The 27579-nt window shown below is 42.7% G+C and overlaps 1 protein-coding gene and 1 non-coding gene across 2 annotated transcripts in view; one reads left to right on the forward strand and one right to left on the reverse strand.

The window, feature by feature from the left end:
* USP8 (ubiquitin specific peptidase 8) overlaps positions 1–27579 on the forward strand; it is a 68940-nt gene that overhangs the window by 21756 nt on the left and 19605 nt on the right. Inside the window, exons 4-10 of the mRNA XM_049781434.1 lie at positions 2984–3069; positions 9202–9364; positions 13575–13617; positions 16073–16217; positions 22542–22704; positions 25429–25573; positions 25878–26101. Coding sequence (XP_049637391.1) covers positions 2984–3069; positions 9202–9364; positions 13575–13617; positions 16073–16217; positions 22542–22704; positions 25429–25573; positions 25878–26101 — 969 coding nt within the window. The remainder of the gene's footprint in view (positions 1–2983; positions 3070–9201; positions 9365–13574; positions 13618–16072; positions 16218–22541; positions 22705–25428; positions 25574–25877; positions 26102–27579) is intronic.
* On the reverse strand, positions 23417–23527 carry LOC126021705 (U6 spliceosomal RNA). The gene has a single exon (XR_007500195.1). It is a non-coding gene; the product is annotated as a U6 spliceosomal RNA (small nuclear RNA).

Raw genomic sequence — 27579 nt, forward strand, 5'->3', positions numbered from 1 at the left:
AGATCAATTTCTGAGCACATAGCCAGGAGTAACCCCTGAGCTTCATGTGTGTGGACCATAAACAAACAAAAATCTCATCTGATTATTTTCTCATTTATCTGGGGAATAAGAAAATAAATAGTATATAATAATGACAAATCCTTGACTTTGAATTACAAAAATGATTTATAAGCAGTGGGGAGTTTGGTGGGAAATGAATATAGGACCAGAGGTGAACAGGACAGTGGTGGCAGATTTGGGCTCTTTTGTTGGTGGTCAGGTGCAGTGTTTTGTTCTGTTTTTTTAATCAGTACCATAAACCAGAAAAATATTTTCCTGAAGACAATCTGAGAGTGGCAGAAGCTTCCTATTCGGAAGCTCCCTACAAAGTCACCAACTCCAACACCTGAAGTTCTTCACCTTAGTCCTCAGTAGGACAATTTTCTTTTTGTTTGTTTTTTTTGTTTGTTTTGGGGGGACCATACCCATTGACGCTCAGAGGTTACTCCTGGCTATGCGCTTAGAAATAGCTCCTGGCTTGGCAGCACCATATGGGATGCTGGGGGATCAAACCACAGTCCCTCCTAGGCTAGTACTTGCAAGGCAGACACCTTACCTCTAGCACCACCACTCCAGCCCCAACGATTTTCATTTTTTCTCTCCACGGCACCACTTGTTATTGTTGTTGTTTTGCGTCACAACCGGCAACACTCAAGGGTTCCTCCTGGCTTTATGCTCAGAAATCGCTCCTGGCAGGCTCGGGGGACCATAAGAGATTCCGGGATTCAAACCACTGTCCTTCTGCATGCAAGGCAAACTCCCTACCACCATGCTATCTCTCCAGCCCCAAATTTTATTTATTTGTTTGTTTGTTTGTTTGGTTGGTTGGTTGTTTTGTGGCACCACTTCTTATTCACTTTTTTGTTTTGTTTTGTTTTTGTTTTTGTTTTTTGTTTTTGGGCCACACCCGGTAATGCTCAGGGGTTACTCCTGGCTGTGCGCTCAGAAGTTGCTCCTGGCTTGGGGGACCATGTGGGACACCGGGGGGATCGAACTGCGGTCCGTCCAAGGCTAGCGCAGGCAAGGCAGGCACCTTACCTCTTATTCACTCTTAACAGCTGCTTTTTATTTTATTTAACCTAACTTCAGTGCACTTCAAGTATACAATGTATCATTTTAATAGGTGAATCAGTGTTTCTGGGTTTTGCCTATTCAATTTGGTAATAGAAAATAAAATTTTATATTCAGGGACGGAGTAATAGCACATGGATAGGGTGTTTGCATTGCATGAGGCTGACCTAGGTTTGATTACTGGCATCTTCCTCCTGCCTCTGTTTTCTCCCCCCTCCCTTTAGGTACTATAATTTACAGTTTTACAGTCCTGTTACTTTTAGGTATTTTTCTCCTTTTTTTAAGCACCTAGTCCTGGTCTAGAGTGACCACTTCTCTCTAGCACATGGCAGAATGTTTTGTTACTGCTCATTTTCTTTTTTGTTTGTTTGTTTGTTTTTGGGATACACCCAGCAGTGCTTAGGGGTTACTCGGCTCTATGCTCAAAAATCGCTCTTGGCAGGCTCACGGGACCATATGGAATGCCGGGATTCGAACCATTGTCCTTCTGCGTGCAAGGCAAATGCCCTATCTCCGTGCTATCTCTCTGGCCCGACTGCTTTTTTCTTTTGAGGTTTTTTTTTTTTGGGGGGGGGAGCACACTCTGTGATGCTTAGGTGTCTCCTGGCTCTGCACTCAGAAATCACTCCTGGAAGTGCTCAGGGGATCTATGTAGGATGCCATGGATTGAACCTGAGTCTTCTACATGCAAGGCAAGAGCCTTAACACTGTACTATAGCTCCAGCCCTAGGTATGTGAGTTTTTTTTGTTTGATTTTTTTTTTTTTTTTTTTTTTTTTTTTTGGTTTTTGTTCCACACCTGGCAGTGGTCCGGGGTTACTCCTGGCTATCTGCTCAGAAATAGCTCCTGGCAGGCCCGGGGGATCATATGGGACGCCGGGATTCAAACCAACCACCTTAGGTCCTGGATCAGCTGCTTGCAAGGCAAACGCCACTGTGCTATCTCTCCAGCCCCTCCAGCCCTAGGTGTGTGAGTGGTTTTTTTTTTTTTGTTTGTTTTGGGGCCATATCTGGTTCTGCGCTCAGAAATTATTCCTGGAAGGCTCAGGTGACCCTATGGGATGCTGGGGGGTCGAACCTTGATCAGTCGCTTCCACTGCTTACTTTTAGAAACTTTATTGTTCACATTTGTTTCACACTCTGGAAGATTTAGGATTTAGATAAAACTGATCAATGTAGCAAGCACTATATGGTTTCCTGATCCTCATCAGGAGTTATCCATGAGCAAAGAGCCAGAAATAAGTCCTGAGTACATAGTGGCATGGTCTAAACCAAAAAGGTAATAAAGCATATTGATAGAATGTAGAGAGACTTTGGAAACAGTCTAGAATAATCAAATATATACACACATTCACGGTTAATCATTTTATTTGATCATAATGTTCTCATCCTTAATAAGCTGCATGATTTGAATGCTTTTGTTTTTGTTTTTGAGTCATACCTAGTGATGCTCAGGACTTACTCCTGGCTATGCACTTAGAAATTGCTAGGGGGTGGCCCGGAGAGATAGCACAGCGGCGTTTGTCTTGCAAGCAGCCGATCCAGGACCAAAGGTGGTTGGTTCGAATCCCGGTGTCCCATATGGTCCCCCATGCCTGCCAGGAGGTATTTCTGAGCAGACAGCCAGGAGTAAACCCTGAGCACTGCCGGGTGTAGCCCAAAAACCAAAAACCAAAAAAAAAAAAAAAAAAAAAGAAAAAGAAATTGCTAGGGGGGCCATATCAAATCGTAGTCCGTGAACCATGGTCCATCCTGGGTCAGCCACATGCAAGGCAAACACCCTACTGCTGTGCTATCTCTCCAGCCCTACAATTTGAATGCTTTAGGTCTTTGCTTTACATTAGTCACTGCTACTGGTCTGTCTATCATTTCAGGACTATTTTCATTCTCTCCTTGGACCTACAAACATCAAAAAAGCTGTTGAAGAAGCTGAAAGACTCTCTGAAAGCCTTAAACTCAGGTAAAACATTATAAAGAAATCTGTAAAAGAATGTAAATTTATTTATATATTGGGTTTTGGATCATACCCAGTAGTGCTCAGGAATTATTTCTAGAGGTCTTGGGGGACTATATTGGATGCCATGGATTGAACCGGGGCCAGCTGCATGTAAGGCAAAGGATCCTGTACTATCACTCTAACCCTAAAGAATATAAGTTAATTTGTTTATTTATTTATTTGATTTTTGGGCCACATCTGGCGGTGCTCAGGGATTACTTATGGTTCTATGCTGAGATATCACTCCTGGCAAACATGTAGACCATATAGGATGCTGGGGATCAAACCCAAGTTGACCACATGCAAGGCAGACACCCTACTCACTGCTATTTCTCTGGCCCAGAATGTAAATTTTTTATGTAAATTGTATCCTTTTGTTTGTTTGTTTGTTTTGTTTTTTGTTTTTGGGGTCACACCCGGCAGTGCTCAGGGGTTATTCCTGGCTCCAGGCTCAGAAATTGCTCCTGGCAGGCACGGGGGACCATATGGGGTGCCAGGATTTGAACTGATGACCTCCTGCATGAAAGGCAAACGCCTTACCTCCATGCTATCTCTCTGGCCCCCCTTATCTTTTTTTTTTTTTTTTTTGGTGAGATATATGCAGACTTTATTTTCCCACTATATAAATACAGAAAAACTGATACAAAATCTCATTTTACCTGTCCACTCTGGTGTGATATTTTTTTTCTGTGTGTGTGTGTGTGTGTGTTTAAAATGTTTAATACCCAAAAAAAATGTTTAATACATTATTTTTGTATAAAATCGTAATTCCAAAATGGACACTTCCTTCCTTCCTTCCTTCCTTCCTTCCTTCCTTCCTTCCTTCCTTCCTTCCTTCCTTCCTTCCTCCCTTCCTTCCTTCCTTCCTTCCTCCCTCTCTCCCTCCCTCCCTCCCTTCCCTCCTTCCTTCCTTCCTTCCTTCCTTCCTTCCTTCCTTCCTTCCTTCCTTCCTTCCTTCCTTCCTTCCTTCCTTCCTTCCTTCCTTCCTTCCTTCCCTCCTTCCTTCCATCCTTCCTTCCATCCTTCCTTCCTCCCTCCCTCCCTCCTTCTCTCCCTCCCTCCTTCTCTCCCTCCCTCCCTTCCCTCCCTCCCTCCTTCCTTCCTTCCTTCTTTCCTTCCTTCCTTCCTTCCTTCCTTCCCTCCTTCCTTCCATTCTTCCTTCCATCCTTCCTTCCTTCCTCCCTCCCTCCCTCCCTCCCTCCCTCCCTCCCTCCTTCTCTCCCTCCCTCCCTCCCTCCCCTCCCTCCCTCCCTCCCTCCCTCCCTCCCTCCTTCCCTCCTTCCTTCCTTCCTTCCTTCCTTCCTTCCTTCCTTCCTTCCTTCCTTCCTTCCTTCCTTCCTTCCTTCCTTCCTTCCTTCCTTCCTTCCTTCCTTCCTTCCTTCCTTCCTTCCTTCCTTCCTTCCTTCCTTCCTTCCTTGTTCCTTATGCATGAAAGACAAAATGTCTTACCTCTATGCTATCTCTCTGGCCCCACAATATTTCTTTTTTAGAAAAATAATTTCTTGGGGCCAGAAAGATAGCACAGTGGTCGGGTGTTTGCTTTGAACACAATTCCTGGCATTCCATATTGTCCCCTGAGCCTGCCAGGGATGTTTTCTGAGCACAGAGCCAGGAGCAACCCTGAGCATCGCCAGGTGTGACTCAAAAAAAAAAATTTCTTGGGGCCAGAGAGATAGCACAGCAGTAGGGAGTTTGCCTTGCATGTGGCCAACCCTGGATGGACTCTGGTTCGATTCCCAGCATCTCTTGTGGTCCCTTGAGCCTGCCAGGAGCAATTTCTGAGCGTAGAGCCAGGAGTAACCCCTGAGCACTGCCAGGTATGACCCCACACCCCCAAAAAAATTCCTTATTTAAACACCATGGTTACAGCCATAGAATGCACACACCCTCTTCCAGAATGTAAAATTAAAAGACAAAAATAATGTTTAAAGTTTATCTGCTTATTTCTGATCTCACATGAAAGTCTATTTTTAGAAATAAGAGACACAAAATCAGGGCCGGTGTGGTGGCGCTAGAGGTAAGACGTCTTTCTGCCTTGCAAGGTCTAGCATAGGACATACCTTGGTTCGATCCCCCAGCATCCCATATGGTACCCCCAAGCCAGGAGCGATTTCTGAGCACATAGCCAGAAGTAGTTTCTGAGCGTCAAACAGGTGTGGCCCAAAAAAGAGAGAGACACACACACACACAAAATCTTTAGGGCTGCAGGCTGGGAATATGGATTGGTGGAAAGTATTTGCTTTGCCTGTGTAAGACCTGGGTTTTAGCCCTAGCACCACAAAAAAATACAATAGAAGTTAAAGACACAAATTTCAGTATTTTCAGCATAAGATAATAGCTGCACACATTTTAGAGCTTTCTTATTAATTAAAACTTAAAAAACCTCTAGGAGAGCGGCCAGAGAGATAGCATGGAGGTAAGGCGTTTGTTTGCCTTCCATGCAGAAGGTGGTGTGGTTCGAATCCCGGCATCCCATACAGTTCCCTGAGCCTGCCAGGAGAGATTTCTGAGCCAGGAGTAAGCCAGGAGAGATTTCTGAGCCAGGAGTAACCCCTGAGCGGGTCCAGGTGTGACCCAAAAAACAAAACAAAACAAAACAAAAACAAAAATAGAAACTCTAGAAGAGAGAAGAGCCCTACCCACTTACTATTATGCCCCTCCATCCCCCAGTTCACTTTTTTTTTTGTTGTTTATTTTGTTTGGGGGCCACACCTGGTGGCTCTCAGGGATTGCTCCTGGCTCTGCACTCAGAAATAACTTAGCAGGCTCCATTCCCACTGTATGCTCAACTCACAAGCTTTCCATAGGCCTTATTGTTTGGGGAACCTTATGGGATGCTGGAGATCGAACCCAGGTTGGCTGCATGCAAGGCAAACTTCCTACTTATATCCTCACTTGAGCCCCAATCAAGTTCTCTCATGCATGTTTTTATTGTCTTTATTTTAATAAATTTTTATTCAGAATTAATCATATTTAAACGTGTATAATTCCTTTAGTAGTCACATTACCATAACATATTAATTGTTCATTTAGATTTTTATTTGAAAATTCTTGTGCAAGGGTGTGAAACATGGTTTGGGGTTGGTCACACTTGGTATTCTCAGTTTTTCTTGGCTCTCTGCTCAAGCACCTTAGATGGATTACACAGATCCATAGATGGTGCTTGGGGGATTAGTGGGTGCCAAGTAAAGAACTGGGGCTGACTTCACTCAAGGCAGGGGCCTCTTTGTTCCCCTAATAGAGTATGTGAAATAGAAGTATATAAGTGGTGAAATAAAAATTTGATTTATTCTTTTAATTAATTTTTTTTTTTTTTTTTTTTTTTTTGGTTTTTTGGGCCACACCCAGTAACGCTCAGGGGTTACTCCTGGCTATGTGCTCAGAAGTTGCTCCTGGCTTGGGGGACCATATGGGACACCGGGGGATCGAACCGCGGTCCGTCCAAGGTTAGCGCAGGCAAGGCAGGCACCTTACCTTTAGCGCCACCGCCCGGCCCCCTTTTAATTAATTTTTAACTTTTTAATTTCCCTTTTCTTTGTTCTTGAGCAGCTTCTATCTGCCTCTGTTGCTCTGTGCAGGTTTCAGGTCCCTGAAAATATTCTCTCCCTACCCCCATAATCGTAGATAAACATAGCTAATAGTTTCATGAGAAAGAGTTCCTTGGATATAAGAGTACTTTTTTGTTTATAAGAGTACTTCTTTTCTTCTTTTTTTTTATTTGAAGAGGGCGGCACATTTGGTGATGCTTAACAGCTCTATGCTCATTTTTCATTTCTGGTGGACTGAGGACCCATATGGGATACCTGGGATTTTTTAGTCCAACACATTGTACTCTCTCTCCAGCCCCAAGAACTATTTCTTTGATAACTGCTACCTAAAATTAAAATACCTGTTCAGTTTCCAACAAATTGAAAATTTGGGTGAACCTTATTTATTTTTTTAGTTTTATTGAAACCATTGTGATTTACAAAGCACTTCATAGTTGAGTTTTAGATATTCAATGAATCAGAGCCAATCCCACCACCAATGTCAACCTCCCTCCACTGGTTCCCAGAGTGTATTCCAAACTTTGCCCCCCAGCCTGCCAGTATAATAGGTCCATTTATAGTTTAGATTGTTAAAGTTTGGGTCTCTTGATTCCATTGTTGTTGCCTTTGGTTTGATATTTAGTTCTGTCCTTTTTTTTTTTTTTTTTTTTAAGTAATCAGTTTGGGGCTGAAGAGATAGCATGGAGGTAAGGCATTTGCCTTTCTTGCAGGAGGTCATTGGTTCGAATCCTGGCGTCCCATATGGTCCCCTGTGCCTACCAGGAGCGATTTCTAAGTCTGGAGCCAGAAATAACCCCTGAGCACTGCTGGGTGTGACCCAAAAACCACACACACACAAAAAAGTAATCAGTTTTTTTGTTTGTTTGTGTTTTTTTGGGGGGGGGGTCACACCTGGCAGCGCTCAGGGGTTACTTGTGGCTCTACGCTCAGAAATCGCTCCTGGCAGGCTCGGGGGACCATATGGGATGCCGGAATTTGAACCACCGTCCTTCTGCATGCAAGGCAAACGCCTTATCTCCATGCTATCTCTCCGGCTCCTAGTTCTGTCCTTTTTTAACACTACCAATGCACCTGAGACTGCTTGGCCACCGGCACCCATCCTTCCATATTTGTGTTTCTCCTTTTCCACTCAGTTTCTTTCCTTCTTGTTATAAGGTGTTGGTGAACCTTTTTTGGGGGGTTGGGGCCACACCCATTGGTGCTCAAGGGTTGCTCATGGCTCTGCACTTAGAAGTTGCACCTGACAGGCACGGGGATGCCAGGGATTGAACCCGGGTCTGTCTCAGGTCGAACACGTGTGAGGCAAAGCCCTACTGCTTTGCTATCACTTCGGCCCTATTGATGAACCTTTTTAAATATATATTTGATGTGATTGACTTAGACATTTTTTTCACCTTTTCTAAAAGCGCACTTTTCTAAATTCTTTGTAAATGTTCATTTTCACATTTTACTTTAAACCATAAGCATAATTGTGACATTTGGGTTTTTCTCCCCAAAAGTAATTAGGAAATTATAAATTCTTTGAAAAGGAAATGCAGTATATTAAATTCCTTGAAAAGATGTGGCCTGAGATGTGGTTGAGAAGTCAATATTTGCCCTGCAATTGTGAGACCCTGGTGGGGTCATCCCTGGCACTGCCAAAAATTTAATGTTTGTGAGAGGGAAAATATAAAGATCACTAACAGCTTTCTCTTGGGAACATAGTTTCTTTTCTTTTCTTTATTTTATTTTTTGTATTTTTGTTTTTTTGTGTTTTGTTTTTTGGTTTTTCAGCCACACCCGTTTGATGTTCAGGGGTTACTCTTGGCTAAGTGCTCAGAAATTGCCCCTGGCTTGGGGAGACCATATGGGACGCAGGGGGATCGAACCGCGGTCCTGATCCTTGGCTAGAGCTTGCAAGGCAGACACCTTACCTCTAGCGCCACCTCGCCGGCCCCTTATTTTTTGGTTTTTGGGTCACACCTGGCAGTGCTCAGGGGTTACTCCTAGCTCTATGCTCAGAAATCGCCCCTGGCAGGCACAGGGGACCATATGAGATGCTAGGATTCGAACTACCATCCTTGTGCATAAAAGGCAAACGCCTTACCTCCATGCTATCTCTCCGGCCCCCCTGTAGTTTCTTTTCAAGCTTTTTGATCAATTGGGAATAAGTCCACGGAGGGAAAATTCACCTGCTATGGTTGGAAGAGGACACTGAAAGAATTGAATGTGTTAGAGGGAGAAACTTTACAGCCAAGAATAGCCCAGGACAGAGGACTTTTATTTTATTTTATTTTATTTTATTTTATTTTATTTATTTTTTGACTTGACTGATTTCAGGCTTTTTCTTTTAGTTTGTTTCTTTGTTTCTTTGGGGGCCATACCCAGTGGTGCTTAGGGATTACTTCTGGTTCTGCTCTCAGGAGTTTACTCCTGGTGGTACTCAGGGAATCATATGGGATTCTGAGAATCGAACCCAAGTTGGTATTGTGCAAGACAAATGCTCTTAACTCTTGTACTGTTGCTCTGGCCCCTGATTACAAGCTTCTTGACTTTTCTTTCCAACTAGATATGAAGAAGCTGAAGTTCGGAAAAAACTTGAAGAAAAAGACAGGCAGGAGGAGGAACAGCTGCAAAAACGTAAAAGGCAGGAAGCAGGAAGAGACGACAGTGGCACATCAGCTAGAAGTTCTTTGGAAAACATACTGGATCCCAGACACAAAACATCAGAGGTATTTGAACTTCGCAGTGTGAGGGAAGAGGAGTTGAGGCACCGATGCTCTGAAGGAGGCAACCTGAGTGAAATGGGATATAGTGTTTTTGCTAGAAACTGAATTAAATTTTCTAGTTTCAGTTGTTTCCAGGCTTTGGGACACCCATGGAGATTTGTATTTGAATTCATTTTGAGCAGTTATGAACCTCACTGGAGCTGTGAAGGAGAATTTGAATCTGACTCAGTATATTTGGGGTCTTGTGCCCTGGTCATACCTCATTTACCCATGCAAGAGCACTTTTGTTATTTGCCAAAAGAAGGCCTTGAAACAGTTGAGTGTCAGGTCTCAGGTTTTTTTCCCATAAATGTGATTAGTCCGTACTCTTCACTTCCTGATAAACTCTTCTTGAAATCCATGAAAGGATTTTTGCTATTAGATTTTTGAGAGTCCAAGGAGAGTATACTTGACTTTGCTCAGGAACTACTACCAGCTCTACTCATGGTCACTTAGGGACTTAAGTGATGCTGGAGATCAAACAGAGGTTGCTCTCTATTAGGCAGATGCCTTACCCTCTGTACTGTCTGCCTGTTTTAAAGCATTTTGTTTCTTTTTTTTTTTTTTTTTTTTTTGGATTTTGAGTCACTCCTGGCAGGCTCAGGGGACCATATGGGATGCCGGGATTCGAACCACCGTCCTTCTGCATGCAAGGCAAACGCCCTACCTTCATGCTATATCTCCAGCCCCCATTTTGTGTCTTTCAACTGCTATTTGTATGTGAATTTCTGATTTCATGAAGAAGTAGCAATTGTACAGTGGGTAAGGTGCCTTCCCTACATGCCACCAACCTGGGTTTGATCCTCTGAACCCTGAGCAAGCCCAGGGCATAGGTTTATTGGTGTGGTTTATGGGTGTGGCCCAAATAGTGAAAAAAAGATTATTATAAAGCAGTGGAATTAGTTCTGACATTGGGCCATGTGCTGTATCAAAGTGAGTAAATCTTTTCTGGACTTTCAATTTTAGGAAATCAGAATGAAAGATGAATCATACTGTCTTAGATATTTATAGTCTAGGTCATTAATACTTATTTAAAAAATAAAGTTGAAGAAACTATATTACAGGTTAGATCTATATGTATGTGTATATGAATGTATGTATAGACCTCCCGCCCAATTGTTCTGTATTGTGTCAGTGTCTCCTCTGGACATCATTGTTCTGACAGTGCTGTCCTATGGTTTGGTGTTCAACTCCATAATATGGTGCCACTTGCACCCAACAGGCTAAGAGCCACCAGGGCCATACCCTGCAGTGACTAGGGCCAGTTAGTATCTCTGCTCCATCTTAGTCATCTTTCAGTCCCATCAAAAGGACTTTCAGTATCTTTTTTTGTTTTTGTTTTTCGGGCCACACTTGTTTGATGCTCAGGGTTATTCCTGGCTAAGCGCTTAGAAATTGCCCCTGGCTGGGGGACCATATGGGATGCCATGGTCCTTCCTTGGCTAGTGTTTGCAAGGCAGATACCTTACCTCTAGCGCCACCTCGCAGGCCCCTTCAATATCTTTTTTTTTTTTTTTTGCCATCCTACAGCATTTGAGATGTAACAAACACATCCAACATATTTGTTACATTAATTTTTGTTTAGCTTTTTTATTTTTAGACTTTTTTTTTTTTTTTTTTTTGGTTTTTGGGCCACACCTGGCAGTGCTCAGGGGTTACTCCTGGCTGTCTGCTCACAAATAGCTCCTGAAAAAAAAAAACAAAAAAAAAACAAAAAACAAACAAACAAAAAAAAGAAATAGCTCCTGGCAGGCACGGGGGACCATATGGGACACCGGGATTCGAACCAACCACCTTTGGTCCTGGATCGGCTGCTTGCAAGGCAAACGCCGCTGTGCTATCTCTCCGGGCCCATTTTTAGACTTTTTATTTTGGTTTATTTTTTTTTTTGTTTTTGTTTTGGGGTCACATCTGGTGGTGCTTACTGCTGGCTCTATGCTCAAGGATCACTGCTAGTAGACCTGGAGGACCATGGAAGGTAACAGAAATCAAACCTTTCAACCACATCAAGGCAAGCACACTACATGCCATACATTTTTCCAGTCCCTGAGCCTTTTTGTTTTCACACAGTATAGTTAGACTAGATAGTTCTTTTTTTTTTTGGGGGGGGGTGCTTTGGGCCACACACGGCGGTGCTCAGGGGTTACTCCTGGCTATCTGCTCAGAAATAGCTCCTGGCAGGCATGGGGGACCATATGGGACACCGGGATTCAAACCAACCACCTTAGGTCCTGGGTCAGCTGCTTGCAAGGCAAATGCCGCTGTGCTATCTCTCCAGCCCCTAGATAGTTTTTTTTTTCTGTTTTTTTTTTTTTTTTTTTTTTTTTTTTTTGGTTTTTGGGCCACACCCGGCAGTGCTCAGGGTTATTCCTGGCTGTCTGCTCAGAAATAGCTCCTGGCAGATATGGGGGACCATATGGACACCGGGATTCGAACTAGCCACCTTAGGTCCTGGATCGGCTGCTTGCAAGGCAAACGCCGCTGTGCTATCTCTCCGGGCCCTAGATAGTTCATTTTTTATGATCATCTAGTGTTTTTCTTTTCTTTTCTTTTCTTTGTTTTGTTTTGTTTTTTGATCACACCCAGTGGCACTCAGGTTCTGTGCTCAGAAGTCGCTCCTGGCAGGTTCTGGGGAGCATATGGGATGCCGGAAATCGAATCACGTTCTGTCCTGTATAGGCCACATGCAAGGCAAATGCCTTATCACTGTGCTATCACTCTGGCCCCATTGTTGAGTATTTTCATATGCTTATACATCCCTTTTCTGTTTGCTGGGTTATGTCAAAGTAAATTTTCTTTTATATTAGTCTTAAATATTTCAATAAACATCACTCAAAAAATGATATTTTCTTGGGGCCAGAGTAATGGCACAGCATCAGGGTGTTTGTCTTGCACACAGCTGACCCAGAACTGACCCAGGTTCTATCCCTGGCATCTTATCTGGTCCCCCGAGCCTGCTAGTAGCAATTTCTGAACTAAGAGCCTATTTCTGAACTAACCCCCTGAGCGCCACCGGTGTGGCCCAAAAACAAACAAGAAGATTTTCTTAAAAACTGTAATGCTGTTTTCCCATCTGACAAAATAAATCATGTTCCTAATCTACATTGCTATCTCCCAGCTCATCTCTGAAGGATTTTTAGAGTTTTTAGTTTGAATCAGGATACAAACATTTTACAGACAAAACATATCTTACTTGCCTGTGTCTTAAGTCTTCATTATTTGCTGTATGGATTCCCCTTCTTACCTTTTCATTTCACAAATCTGACTTTTTAAATTCTGACTCAGTTCATAACTCAGTAAAATGAACCACCACTGGAACTTATCTGATTGTGTCCTCTCTGTCTTTAACTTGTTCTTCTATCTTTCATAGTTCCTGTCAGCTAGAATTTCAACACTGGAAATTTAGGTTTAAGTGTGATTTTTTTTTTTTTTTTTTTTTTTTTTTTTTGCTATGAGTGCTTCATAAGAAATGCATTGTACTTCATTTTGCATTAAATTTCTAACGGAGCACTGTAGAGGGAATATGAGAATTTTTATTTCATTGTAAGAAATATTCCCATTCAATATTAAATTTCTGTTAGTATTGATTGCACTAAAATCATATTTGAGAATAGTGAGGAGAAGGAAAGAAACTAGTAGAGGAGGAGAAAAACAAACATGAAAAGACGGGAGATAGGCCAAGGATCTCAATTGCATTGGTGGTGTTAAGAAAGGACAGAACTGAATATCCAAGCTAGAATCAACAACATTGAATTATGAGACCTAAACTAACAACCAAAATTAAAAATGAGCAGGCTGGGAAGGGAGTGGTGGCCTGGTATGCACTCAGCATGGAAACATTATTAGAGGGAGATGGACACTGGTAGTGGGACTGAAACATTTTTGTCTGTCTAAAACTCAACTATGAATAACTTTGTAAGTAACAATGGCTTAAATAAAAAAATTTTAAATAATATTTTGCATGTATGAAGAAAATTTGAGTGAATGTGTCTTAGCTATATTTGCTGTTACCAGCTGCCCAAATCGCTAGTTAATTGCAATTTTCTAACATGCTAATGCTATGTATACTTGGTTTACTAGGTTTGCAGTTTTATTGATTTATTCACTTTTTATCTTTGAAAATTTTTGTTTCTATTCAAGAAAGTAAAAACTTTTTCCCCTCCCCATGAAATAGATAAATGGTGAAAAGAGTGAAAAGAGTGAAACTACAGAGAAAGGTAAGCTGTGCATAAAGAGGATATTCTTCTGCAGTAAAATTCTTAACACTATGTGTAAGCTACATTACTTTCCCCAGACTTTACAATTATATAGAAAGTATGTTGTCTTTTCTATAGCGCAACTAGGGGCTATATCTGGTAATGCATATTGAAAACAGCAAAACCATGATTTATTGGTTTGTTCTTATCGCTTACTTCATTTGTAGATAAAGTTTAGCATACTGGTTAAAACATGGCCACAAATGGAGGCAAGGCATTTGCCTTTCATGCTGAAGGTTGGTGGTTCGTATCCTGGCATCCCATATGGTCCCCCGAGCCTGTCAGGATCGATTTCTGAGCATAGAGACAGGAGTCACCTGAGTGCTGCTGGGTGTGAGCCAAAAACAAAATAAAACAAACAAACAAAAAGAAAACATGGCCCCAGAAGTCTGGCAATGTGGCTCAGTGATAGAATGCATGCTTTGCTTGTGTGATGCCCTGGATTCTTCCTCGACAGTCTCGCACCCCACAAAGATTCCATAATTCATTTTAAGGTTTATTTTACCATGCTGTTTACTGAAATGTCAGACTGGGTTTATATGCTTTCTCTAAATTTTTACACTGTCTTGGGGAAGTTAATAACTCCACTATATTAAGTTCCCCATTTGTCAAATTGGAATAATATTAGTACCTTTTTTGTCTTTATTTTGGGGATGCACATTTGCCAGTGCTTGCAGGACCATATTTGGTGCCAATATTGGAACCAGTTTTATAGCTCTAGCCACATCTGAGGCAGGCACCTCAACTTCTGTACTGTCTCCCTGACAGTGCCTTTTTCTTAAGATTATTGTGAAATGGGAGGGCCGGAGAGATAGCATGGAGGTAAGGCATTTGCCTTGCATGCAGAAGGACGGTGGTTTGAATCTCAGCATCCCATTTGGTCCCCCGAGCCTGCCAGGAGCAACTTCTGAGCATAGGGCTAGGAGTAACTCCTGAGCGCTGCTGGGTGTGACCCAAAAACAAACAAACAAAAGATTATTATGAAATGGAATAGCTAAAACACATAGTAAATTATATGTATATCTTAGCTGTTCCTATAGTTATAGGTTGGTTGATGTTTTCACATGATTTTGCAAACAAGTTAGAGGAACAAACATACCACATAGTGACGTGAATACCCTGATGCCCTAGTTATCAGCCACAAAACAGTGCATACTTTATTATTTAAAAATGAAATGATGGGGGGCTGGAGAGATAGCATGGAGGCAGGGCATTTGCCTTGCATGCAGAAGGTTGGTGGTTCGAATCCCGGCATCCTATATGGTCCCCCGAGCCCACCAGGAGCGATTTCTGTGCATAGAGCTAGGAGTAATCCCTGAGCGCTGCCGGGTGTGACTCAAAAATAAAAACAAACAAACAAAAAAGAAAATGAAATGATGCACTGCTTTACTCCACTCAGAAGTCTAAACCAGGGGCATACTGGCTCTATGTTGTCCCCTGAACACTACTGGAAGTAACCCCTGATTAAAGAAGAAGGACCAGTAAGCACTATCCTGAGTTCCAATTTGAGTTGAGAAATTCAAGTTATGGGGCTGGAGAGATAGCATGGAGGTAAGGCGTTTGCCTTTCATGCAGGAGGTCATCGGTTCGAATCCCAGCGCCCCATATGGTCCCCCATGCCTGCCAGGAGCAATTTCTGAGCCTGGAGCCAGGAATAACCCCTGAGCACTGCCGGGTGTGACCCAAAAACCACAAAAAAAAAAAAAAAAATTCAAGTTATGTTTAATGGTATTAAAGATGAATAAATATGGGGCCGGGCGGTGGCACTAAAGGTAAGGTGCCTGCCTTGCCTGCGCTAGCCTTGGATGGACCGCGATTCGATCCCCCGGTGTCCCATATGGTCCCCCAAGCCAGGAGCAACTTCTGAGCACATAGCCAGAAGTAACCCCTGAGTGTTACTGGATGTGACCCAAAAACCCAAAAAAAAAAGATGAATAAATAACAGCATGGAATAGCAAGTATGTGACATATCCAATAGAACAGAAGCAATTTCCAGAATCAGTTCTTTCATTTGTTGGGAGGGGGGAGAGTGACCTTTGAGCCACGCCTGCAGTTCTTTTGTTTTGTTTTGTTTTGTTTTTTGGGTCACACCCGGCAGCGCTCAGGGGTTACTCCTGGCTCTGTGCTTAGAAATCGATCCTGACAGACTCGGGGGACCATATGGGATGCCGGGATTTGAACTACCGTCCTTCCGCATGCAAGGCAAATGCCCTGCCTCCATGCTATTTCTCCGGCCCCATGCCTGCAGTTCTTAAGGGCCCAGGTGGTGTCAGAGATGGATCCCAGGACTCCCACATGCAAAACACGTGTTCTAGCCCTTTGAGTCATTTTCCCAGCCCCTTGAACAGTTCCTTTTCATTACTTTTTATTTAAGTATTGAGTATTTCTGTTACTTACACTTTCTCTCAATTTTAAGGATCAATTACAGCCAAGGAGCTATACACAATGATGATGGATAAAAGCATCAGTTTGATTATTATGGATGCTCGAAATATGCAGGATTATCAACATTCCCGAATTTATAGTTCTCTTAGTGTGCCTGAAGAAGCCATCAGTCCTGGGTGGGTATTGTGTATCTTAGATAATATTGCTAACTCTGATATTGCTAACACAAAAGTAAAAGCTCAGCAGCCAAGTTCAATTTTTTTCATTGATCCCTTCATTCTTATTTTGTTTGAGGTTTGGGCCTCCAGAGTTGTGCTCAGAGCCTCAAGTATGCAAGGCATATGCTTTGGTCCTTTGCGTTTCTGCTCTGCCCTTTGTTTTCGGCTCTTTCATGGACACAGAAAACACAGTGACACAGGTTACTCCTGGCTATGTGCTCAGAAATTGCTCCTGGCTTGAGGGAGGACTGTATGGGACGCCAGTGATCAAACCAATGTCTGTCCTGGATCAGCCGTGTGCAAGACAAATGCCCTACCGCTGCACTATTGCTTTGGCCCTTTTTAGATTTTTTTTTTTTTTTTTTTTTGGTTTTTGGGCCACACCCGGCGTTGCTCAGGGGTTACTCCTGTCTCTCTGCTCAGAAATAGCTCCTGGCAGGCACGGGGGACCATATGGGACGCCGGGATTTGAACCAACCACCTTTGGTCCTGGATCGGCTGCTTGCAAGGCAAACGCCGCTGTGCTATCTCTCTGGGCCCCCATTTTAGATTTTTTTTTTTTTTTTTTTTTTTTTTTTTTTTTTTTGTGGTTTTTGGGTCACACCCGGCAGTGCTCAGGGGTTATTCCTGGCTCCAGGCTCAGAAATTGCTCCTGGCAGGCACGGGGGACCATATGGGATGCTGGGATTTGAACCGATGACCTCCTGCATGAAAGGCAAACGTCTTACCTCCATGCTATCTCTCCAGCCACCCATTTTAGATTTTTTAATTAAATTCTTATATGTGTGTTAAGTTTATACTTCAAGAAATACTCTTCTTAAGTAGCTGAAGCATTATTAATATTTAAAAAAGAATAGGCTCGGGGCTGGAGAGATAGAACAGCGGTAAGGCATTTGGCTTAGACGCAGAAGGACGGTGGTTCGAATCCTGGTATCCCATATGGTCCCCTGAGCCGGCCAGGAGCAATTTCTAAGCATAGAGCCAAGAGTAACCCCCGAGCAGTGCCGGGTGTGGACCCCTCCCCCCCCCCAAAAATAAAGAAAGAATAGGCTCTAAAAATAAGATTACGTATTATACTATTATCTTTTGGTTTCAAAATTTTAAGCTAGTGACCTGGACTCTCTAATCTCATGACTTAATATATTAAATGGTAATAAATTGAGCCTGGAGCAATTATACATGAGTAAGCTGTGAATCTTGCATGCTGCCAGTTTAAGTTCAATTCTGCCATTCCATATGGTATTCTGACCACTGTCAGAAGTGTGTGTGCAGAGCCAGGAATTAGCCCTGAGCATCAGCAGATGTAGCCCCAAAACAAAGCAACAAAGTCAGTAGTGATACTTTTTTTTTTTTTTTTTTTTGGTTTTTGGGACACATCCGGCGGGACTCAGGGGTTACTCCTGACCTTATGCTCAGAAATTGCTCTGACAGGCTTGGGGAACCACATGGGATGCCGGAATTCAAACCACTGACCTGCATGCAAGACAAATGCTCTACCTCCATGCTATCTCTCCAGCCCCTTTGTGGTGATACGTTTTATATGTATTTCAGGGATATATGTATTTAAATTTTCATGTAAGAAGCGTAAATGATACATTTTATTCATATACCTTTAGAACAGTATTCTATGTTAAATGACAGTAAAATTAAGAAAAGACTTTTATTTAACCTATAAAATAATATAAAGTTGTATAGATTTGTTCTATATAGAAAATATCTTAGGTGGGCTAGAGGTAAAACTTCAGCTGTTGGATTCTTTTCACTATATATATATTCTTATATACATACATATATATATATATATACACATATATACATACACACATATATGGCCTTTTGGACCATATTCTCTGGCCCTCATAGGTTATTCCTTTCTCTGCGCTGGGTCTGCTGCTTGCAAGGCAAACGCCACTGTGCTATCTCTCCGGCCCCAAATTTGCTTGTTTTTAAAATGTTTTCAAAATAGGGCCGGAGAGATATCATAGAGGTACATCGTTTGCCTTGTATGCTGAAGGTTGTTGGTTCGAATCACAGCATCCCATATGGTCCCTGAGACTGCCATGAGTGATTTCTGAGCATAGAGCCAGGAGTAACCCCTGAGCACTGCCGGGTGTGACCCAAAAATCAAAAAAAAAAAAAATTTTCAAAGTAATAAGATTGGAGGGCCAGAGAGATAGCACAGTGGTCCATCCTAAGTTAGCACTTGCAAGGCAGACGCCTTACTGCTCACGCCACCACTCTTGCCCCAACAGTGCTGTCTTTTCTAATCCAGGCATTGAAAACATATTCTCGGGCCCGGAGAGATAGCACAGTGGTATTTGCCTTGCAAGCAGCCGATTCAGGACCAAAGGTGGTTGGTTCGAATCCCGGTGTCCCATATGGTCCCCCGTGCCTGCCAGGAGCTATTTCTGAGCAGACAGCCAGGAGTAACCTCTGAGCACCGCCGGGTGTGGCCCAAAAACCAAAAAAATAAAATAAAATAAAAATAAAAATAAAAAAATAAATAAAAAAATTTTTTTTAAAAAGAGGACATGTTGGGCCCGGAGAGATAGCACAGCGGTATTTGCCTTGCAAGCAGCCGATCCAGGACCAAAGGTGGTTGGTTCGAATCCCGGTGTCCCATATAGTCCCCCGTGCCTGCCAGGAGCTATTTCTGAGCAGACAGCCAGGAGTAACCTCTGAGCACCTCCAGGTGTGACCCAAAAACGAAAAAAAAAAAAATTCTCAGGATTTGGAATAATGAAGCCAGTTGTAACAAATCTATGGATACTTTATAGGATACTGACAGTAAACTGGTGATCTTTTTTTTTTTAATATATATAAGCACCATGATTACATAGACTGGTGATCTTAATGAAATTTCCTCAGTGTTTCCCAAACTGTGAAACAGATTACTGCATTTTGAGGTTGAAGAGTAAAGAGCACTGAATTGGGACCATAGCAATGGTTCACATGGTAGCCCTCATACCCTGCATGGCAGGACCATGGTAATACCACTGGGGTAAAGGACCCCTGGGAGTGGTCTTGGCCATGGAAACACAGGTTCCCCCCAAGAATAACAGATTGTATATTCTATCTTTGCACTCCTCCCTCCTTCAACTAACAAAGTTGGTTGAAGATGTCTTAGACACAGAGCCAGCACACAGCATTACCCACGTAGGTTCTCTGTATCACACTATAGATTCCTTAACAAATCAGTTATAAAGCTGGTAGGGAATTTTCAATCTTCAAATATCTATCCTCATCCATTAAATGGATAGTTTCATATCATCAGTAAGTTGCCTGAAAAAGAAACATTATCTGAAAACATGAAGAGCAACTATTTACTATTATGAAGTTAGTGATCACCAATCAGGCTTACATTCTGCTGACTGCTTTATAACGTTTCATAAGTGATTTATGAATTTATAATTTAACGAACTTTCATTTTGAATCACACATAGAACACTAAAATTGCATTAAATTTTTTGAGTTTATTTTCAAATAAGCTAAAGAAGGACAAAAATGAACCTTAACATTTGAGTGTGTAAAGGCCAGAGAGATAGCACAGCGGTAGGGCGTTTGCCTTGCAAGCAGCCAATCCACGATGGACGGTGGTTCAAATCCTGGCATCCCATATGACCCCCTAAGTCTGCCAGGAGCAACTTCTGATCACAGAGCCAGGAGTAACCCCTGAGCACCACAGGGTGTGACCCAAAAACCAAAAACAAACAAACGAACATTTGAGAATTAAGAAAATTACTATTATCAGGGGCCAAAGCAGTGGTGCAAGCGGTAAGGCGTCTGCCTTGTGTGTGCTAGCCTAGGACTGACCGTGATTTGATCCCCCAGTGTCCCATATGGTCCCCCAAACCAGGGGTGATTTCTGAGCGCAACTGGGAATAACCCCTGAGCATCACCAGATGTGGCCCCCCCCATAAAAAAATTCTTTTATTTCAGTCTTTTTTTTTTTTTTTTTTTGGTTTTAGGACACACCCAACAGTGCTCAGGAGTTACTCCTGTCTCTATGCTAAGAAATCGTTCTTGGCAGGCTCGGGGGACCATATGGGATGCTGGATTCGAATCACCATCCCTCTGCATGAAAGGCAAATGCCCTACCTCCATGCCTTTTGTTGTTGTTGTTAGTGGTTTTTTGTTTTGTTTGTTTTTGTTTTTTGGGGTCAGCCCCCTTGTTGGTGTTTTGTTTTGTTTTGGTTTTTTGGTTTTGGGGGCTATATCTGACAGCACTCAGGGTTTTCTTCTGGCTCTGCATTCAGAAATGCTCTGGATTTTGGTACCCTATGGGATTCTGGAGATTGAACCCATGTTCATCTTGGGTCAGCTGTATGCAAGGCAAATACTCTACCATTGTGCTACCACTCCGACCCCTATTTCAGTCTTTATGAATTTATTTTTGGGCCACAATGGTGATGCTCAGGGGTTACTCCTGGCTACACGCTCAGAAATCGCTTCTGGTTTGGGGGATCATATGGGACACTGGGGATTGAACCCAAGTCTGTCCTGAGTTAGCTGTGTGCAAGGCAAATACCCTACTGCTTGTGCTCTTACTTCGGTCCCATTTTTTTTTTTTTTATTTTTTTTTTTTTGTGGTTTTTGAGTCACACCCGGCAGTGCTCAGGGGTTACGCCTGGCTCCATGCTCAGAAATTGCTCCTGGCAGGCACAGGGGACCATATGGGACGCTGGGATTCGAACCAATGCCCTTCTGCATGAAAGGCAAATGCCTTACCTCCATGCTATCTCTGGCCTCTGGTCCCATTAATTTGTCTTTTTGTTGTTGTTGTTTTTGGTTTTGATTTTTGGGTCACACCCGCCAGCACTCAGGGGTTACTCCTGGCTCTATGCTCAGAAATCACTTCTGGCAGGCTCGGGGGACCATATGGAATGCTGGGATTTGAACTGATGACCTTCTGCATGAAAAGCAAACGCCTTACCTGCATGCTATCTCTCTGGTCCCTAATTTGTCTTTTTTTTTTTTCTTTTTTTTTTTGGTTTTTGGGCCACACCCGGCGATGCTCAGGGGTTACTCCTGGCTGTCTGCTCAGAAATAGCTCCTGGCAGGCACGGGGGACCATATGGGACACCGGGATTCGAACCAACCACCTTTGGTCCTGGATCGGCTGCTTGCAAGGCAAACACCGCTGTGCTATCTCTCCAGGCCCTTTTTTTTTTTTTTTTTTTTTTTTTTTGGCCTAATTTGTCTTTTTATAAAGGTCTCTATTTGATATTTTTCTGTAGTTTTCTTTTTATTAATTTTAGTATCTTAGACATTTTGGGAGGGGTGGGCTCAGACCTGTGGTGCGTGGGGCTTACTCCTGGCTCTACATTCAGGGATCACCACAGGGTGGTGCTGGGGTACCATATGGAGTGTTGGGAATCAAACCCAGGTCAGCCTTGTGCAAGTGCAGTAGCCACTGTACTAATAACTGTTCTAGAACTGTAGGGGCATAGTTCCACCTCTTTCTTAGTGTGTGTGTGGGTGTGTGTGTGTGTGTGTGTGTGTGTGTGTGTGTGTGTGTGTGTGTGTGTGTGTGTGTGTGTAATTCAGTACTGCTGCCAAGGTTCCAGCACTACCCCACTATCCAGAAAGATACCTCTGCTCATTTTCCCACCTGCCAATTTTTTTCCTCCAATACTCACCAGCATTCTCACCAAATCTTAAAGTTATTTGGAGGTAGTGGAGAAGGTAGAATTGGGCCACACCAATGGTGGCCAGGGCTTACATCTGGTTCTGTGTTCATGGATCGATTCTAGAGATGTTTAGTGGACCATATATAATGCAAGGGATTAAATTGGGGTCAGCCACATGTAAGGCAAGTATTTTACTTGATATACTATCTCTCTGGCCCTATACTATTTCGAATCCTAATAGCTAGTCTCTAAAACAAGATTAGAAAGCAACCTTGTTTTTCTGGGGGCCAGTCCCCAATATTCAGAGAACCCTGAAATCCTGATGATAAAATTGGGCCATCCCTTTGAGCCATTCTCCTACTCTTGAAAGGAATTGCTCCTGTTTTGTGAGGGGTGGATCCTAAGCAGTACTTAGGGGGTACAAGGGCCTCTCATGACAGTTTTTGGCCAGCCAGACCAGTGATTGAATTCAAGGGACCAAGAACTTGGGTCTGCCACATGCAAGGCATGTTCCTATCTTTGCAGTCCCTCATCCCCAAGGAGTCTGCCTTAAAGTGGTATTGTTGTGATACAGACTACATCAGATGTCTTGTCTTCTGCATCAGGTTACTCTTGTCTACTTTTGCCCAACACAATTATTAATATGTTTCAGGGTCACTGCTAGTTGGATTGAAGCAAACCTTCCAGCTGATTCTAAAGATACTTGGAAGAAGAGGGGAAGTGTGGATTTTGTGGTACTACTTGACTGGTTTAGTTCTACAAAAGATTTACAAGTTGGAACAACTCTACGGAGTCTGAAAGATGCACTTTTCAAGGTCAGAAAATTTCCTAATAATTATAATTGCAAGTCACATCTGGTTAGAAAGGTATATTAAGTAGTCTTTATTTAGTTAGTTAGTTTGATTTTGGGGTCACACCCAGCAGTGCTCAGGGGTTACTCCTGGCAGGCATGGGGGACCATATGGTATGCTGGGATTCAAGCCATCATTCATCCTGAATCACTGTTTGCAAGGCAAACGCTCTGCCGCTGTGCTCTCTTCGGCTCTTAAGTAGTCATTAATATTAAAAAAGGTCCATCATGCTGTAGTTGTAAAATTTTTTAAATTTAGATTTAAAAGAATACATTAAAATCACCAGATAATAGTAAACTCTTCTGTATAAAATAGGATGCGGGGCCGGAGAGATAGCATGGAGGTAAGGTGTTTGCCTTTCATGCAGGAGGTCATCGGTTCGAATCCCGGCGCTCCATAAGGTCCCCCGTGCCTGCCAGGAACAATTTCTGAGCCTGGAGCCAGGAATAACCCCTGAGCACTGCCGGGTGTGACCCACCAAAAAAAAAAAAAATGCAAGAATTTTCAAATATGCCAGAGAGATGCCGTTTGCCCTAGATGCAGAATGATGGTGGTTCAAATTTCGGCATCCCATATGGTCCCCCGAGCCTGCCAGGAGCGATTTCTGAGCATAGAGCCAGAAGTAACCCCTGAGCGCTGTCGGGTGTGACCCAAAAACTAAAAAAAAAGAAAAAAGAAGAATTTTCAAATATAAGTACACCAATTTACGTGTCATCCTTGCTCAGGGGTCATGATAATCTTCTCTGTGTCGTTCCAGTTTTAGTATATGTGCTGCCAAAACGAGCACCAAACATAAGTACAAATGAAAATTTTAATTTTTTGTTTTAAGGATTGGATGTTAGGGGCTATAGCAAACGAACAACAGTTAAGACTCTTGCCTTGTGGCTTACCCAGGTTTAGTCCCCAGCATTTCAGATGGTTCCACAGCCCAGGAGTAACCCCTGAGTACCACTGGATGTGGCCCAAAAACAAACAAAAAAAATAAACAAAAAATAAAGGATTGAACTTTGTGGGACTGGAGAATTTGTATTGTGAGTAGGATGCTTTCCTTGCACTTGGCTGACCTGGGTTTGATCCACACCATTTATATGGTTCTCCAAATACTATGAGGAGTAATAGCTGAGTACAGAGCCAGGAATAACCCCTAAGCATCACTGGTGTGGCTCCCTTTGCCCCTCAAAGAATTGGACTTTGGGCCAGGGTGATTGCTCTATAGTGCTTGCCTGGCATAAGTATCCCTAGCACCATACAGCTCATCGAACACTGCTGGATATAACCTAGTGGCCTGTGGCATTGCTGGGTATGAAAGGTCCACATCACAGAGCCTAAGAACTGAACCTTTCAGTCCTCACCAGGTGTGCTAGGTACACAACCACTGCTGGGAATCCAAAATAAAGGTAGAGAGGGATGTGTCTAAAGGAAGAAAGATTAGTACTGTGATGCCTCATTATAAAACTAATTACTCCAGAAAAATATCTCTAGATTTCTACAGTTGAATTGAAAATATATATATATATATAAAGATTTAGATTTAAATAAGTACTTTAAGATTATTATATTTTTATATATATTATTTATATTTTTATATATATTATTTATATATATTATATATTGGCCTAAAGGCCAAGAAGTGATTAGTGCCATAAAATTAGAACATGAAGACAAAAATATATGCAGCAAAGGTAGTAGTGTTTAGAACAGTCTTTCTTGGAATATTCCAAAGGGCGGCCGAAGAAATAGCATAACAGTAGGGTGTTTGCCTTGCACGCAGCCGACCCAGGATTGATGTTGTTTTGAATTTCAGCATCCTATATGGACACCTGAGTGTTGCCAGGTGTGACCCCCCCAAAAAAAAAAAAAAAGAAAAAAAGAATATTCTAGGGCCGGAGAGGTGGCGCTAGGTCTGCCTTGCAAACGTTAGCCAAGGAAGGACCAGGGTTGATCCCCTGGCATCCCATATGGTTCCCCCCAAGCTAGGGGCAATTTTTGAGCGCTTAGCCAGGAGTAACCCCTGAGCATCAAATGGGTGTGGCGCCCTCCCCCCCAAAATAAGGAATATTCTAAGGGGACCAACTATATGATGGATCCCAGCTTTAGATAGGAAGGAAACAGGTATGGAAGGAAGCTACTGTCAGATCAAGATTGAGGCCTGAGAGAGACCGCAGTAGGAAGGGCACTTGATGAGTATACAACCAACCCAGGTTCAGTTCCCAGAACCACATCAGATCCCATAAGTATCACTAGGCATGCTCCCTGAGCACAGGAGGGCATCACTTACCCCCACCTCCCCAGTAAAAAGGAAGGTAAAAAAAAGGTTGAGAAACACCATATAGTTTAGAACATCTAAAATCTGAAGAGCTTTGGAAATAAAATGGAGTGTTTTTTAAAATAGTAAAGTAAGTAGGAAATACACCCAGAAAGATGCTCTCTGCCTAGGTCCTGGCCTTGCTTCCTTCTTTCCTTTCTGCTGCGCTTGTACAAACCTGAGCAGTTAACTCAGAGCCCTGAAACAAAATGCCTGAGGTAGTTGGGGTGCTGCTGTCTCTCATGCTGTCCACAAGGACCTAGGTGCTCTCTGCTGTAGCATGATGAAAGGGAAAATAAAGAAACCACTAGGACTTTACATCGGGAAATAAAATGGAATTTGACTTGCCAGCATGCAAAATGTCCGCTTCTGTATCTTAACAGTGGGAAACCAAAACAGTCCTGCGCAATGAGCCCTTAGTCTTGGAAGGTGGCTATGAAAACTGGCTTCTTTGTTATCCCCAATACACAACCAATGCTAAAGTTACCCCACCACCACGAGGCAAGAATGAAGAGGTGTCTATCTCATGTATGTATGTGAAATCTTTTGTTTAAATTGCTTTTGGAAGATAGGCATCAAAATAAGTTTTTTTGTCAACCGGTCACGTTTATGGCTGTGTATCTATTTGCCCTGCTAAATAGGAGTTGGTATTCATCCATTCATTATACAAAATGTTAACATCTCGGGAACTCATGTTTAAAACTTTGAGATTTTTGTTGTCTCCACGTAATTTTTATTTAAATATCACAGAATATGCATACAATGTTACACTGTTTTGGAGATGTGCTGTTCTTTTATGATTTCTTTTTATGATTTTTTTTAATGATTTTAGTGGACTTTACTTACCCCTCACTGGAAGAACCAGTTCCTTTTAAGCCTGCTGCTCAGATGCCGTCACTTCCAATAGATATTGATGAAAACATGGAATTGATCAATGATCAGGATGATAGAACAGGACCACTGAATACATCAGCTCCAGCTGAGCCAATTGTTTCTTCTAAGTCTGATGGTTTGCCCATAATTCAACCAGTGCCTATCATAAAAAATATTCCACTGGTATGTTCTTGATTTTCTCTTAACTTTATTGTGTGTTTTATTTAAGTATATCATATAGAAATTAAATAACTTTAATGTTTTAGAAAGAAAAATATTGGGGCCAGAGAGATAGCCTGGAGGTTAGGCGTCTGCCTTCCATGCAGAAGGATGGTGGTTCGAATCCTGGCATCCCATATGGTCCCTCATGCCTGCCAGGAGCAATTTCTGAGTGTAGAGCCAGGAGGAACCCCTGAACACTGCTGGATGTGACCCCCCCCCAAAAAAAAAAAAAAAGAAAAGAAAGAATGGTAGTGAGAAGAATCTGTCTTGGTACATTTTTTTTTTTTTTTTTGAGGAATGTCTTTAAAATTCAGCTTTCTTGGTGCCATAATATATGCAGGTAGGGCGTTTAACTTGCACATGACTGGCTCAGCTTCAAACTCTGGCATTACATAAAGTCCCCTGAGTCCCACCTGGAGTGACCCCTGACCACAGAGCAAGGAGTAAGTCCTGAACACTTGGGTACAGTCCCCCCAGAAAAGAAAATTCTATCTCCTTGTCACAGGAGTATTAGAATAGATCATTCAAAAGGACTTTATACCTCTCTGGTAGTCCATTTACTATATACTGGCAGTACCAATAAGACTATTACAGTGGGGCAGGAGTGGTTGCACAGTGGTAGAGCATTTGCCTTGCACGTGACTGACCCAGGATGGATGCGAGTTCAATCCCCGGCATCCCATATGGTCCCCTGAGCCTGCCAGGAGTAACCCCTGAGCGTGCCGGGTGTGGCAAAAAAAGAAAGAAAAAGACTATTACAGGACTTAGAGATAGTATAGGAGATAAGGCACTGTTTTGCATGCTCTTGTTTCAGCCTGATTCAAACCTGGTGCTGCATATGGTTCCTGAGCACCACTAGTTCATCCTGAGTCCAGAGCCAGGAATTGTTCCTGAGTACTGCTGGATATGGCCCAACACCCTCCTCCCCCACAAACAAAAAAGATTGTATTACCACCTACCACCATGAGTCGGTGTGTGTGTGTGTGTGTGTGTGTGTGTGTGTGTGTGTGTGTGTGTTACCACCTACCACCATGAGTTGGGGTGTGTGTGTGTGTGTAGTGTGCTGGAGATAAAAACCCAGCATTCACAAAAGTTAGATAGCTCTTCTGCTGAGCTCTATCTCCAGTTCTGTAATATTAAAAAATAATTGTTCCTGGCATCCAGAGTGATAGCATAGCAGATAAGGTGTTTGCCTTGCACATGGCTGACCTGTTGCCACTCTGGCCCCGAGGTCATGCATTTTCTTTTTTTCTTTTTTTTTTTTTTTGGTTTTTGGTTTTGGGGTCACACCCGGCAGTGCTCAGGGGTTACTCCTGGCTGTCTGCTCAGAAATAGCTCCTGGCAGGCACGGGGGACCATATGGGACACCGGGATTCGAACCAACCACCTTTGGTCCTAGATAGGCTGCTTGCAAGGCAAATGCCGCTGTGCTATCTCTC

This window comes from Suncus etruscus, chromosome 10, assembly GCF_024139225.1.
Source record: "Suncus etruscus isolate mSunEtr1 chromosome 10, mSunEtr1.pri.cur, whole genome shotgun sequence".
Taxonomy (NCBI): domain Eukaryota; kingdom Metazoa; phylum Chordata; class Mammalia; order Eulipotyphla; family Soricidae; genus Suncus; species Suncus etruscus.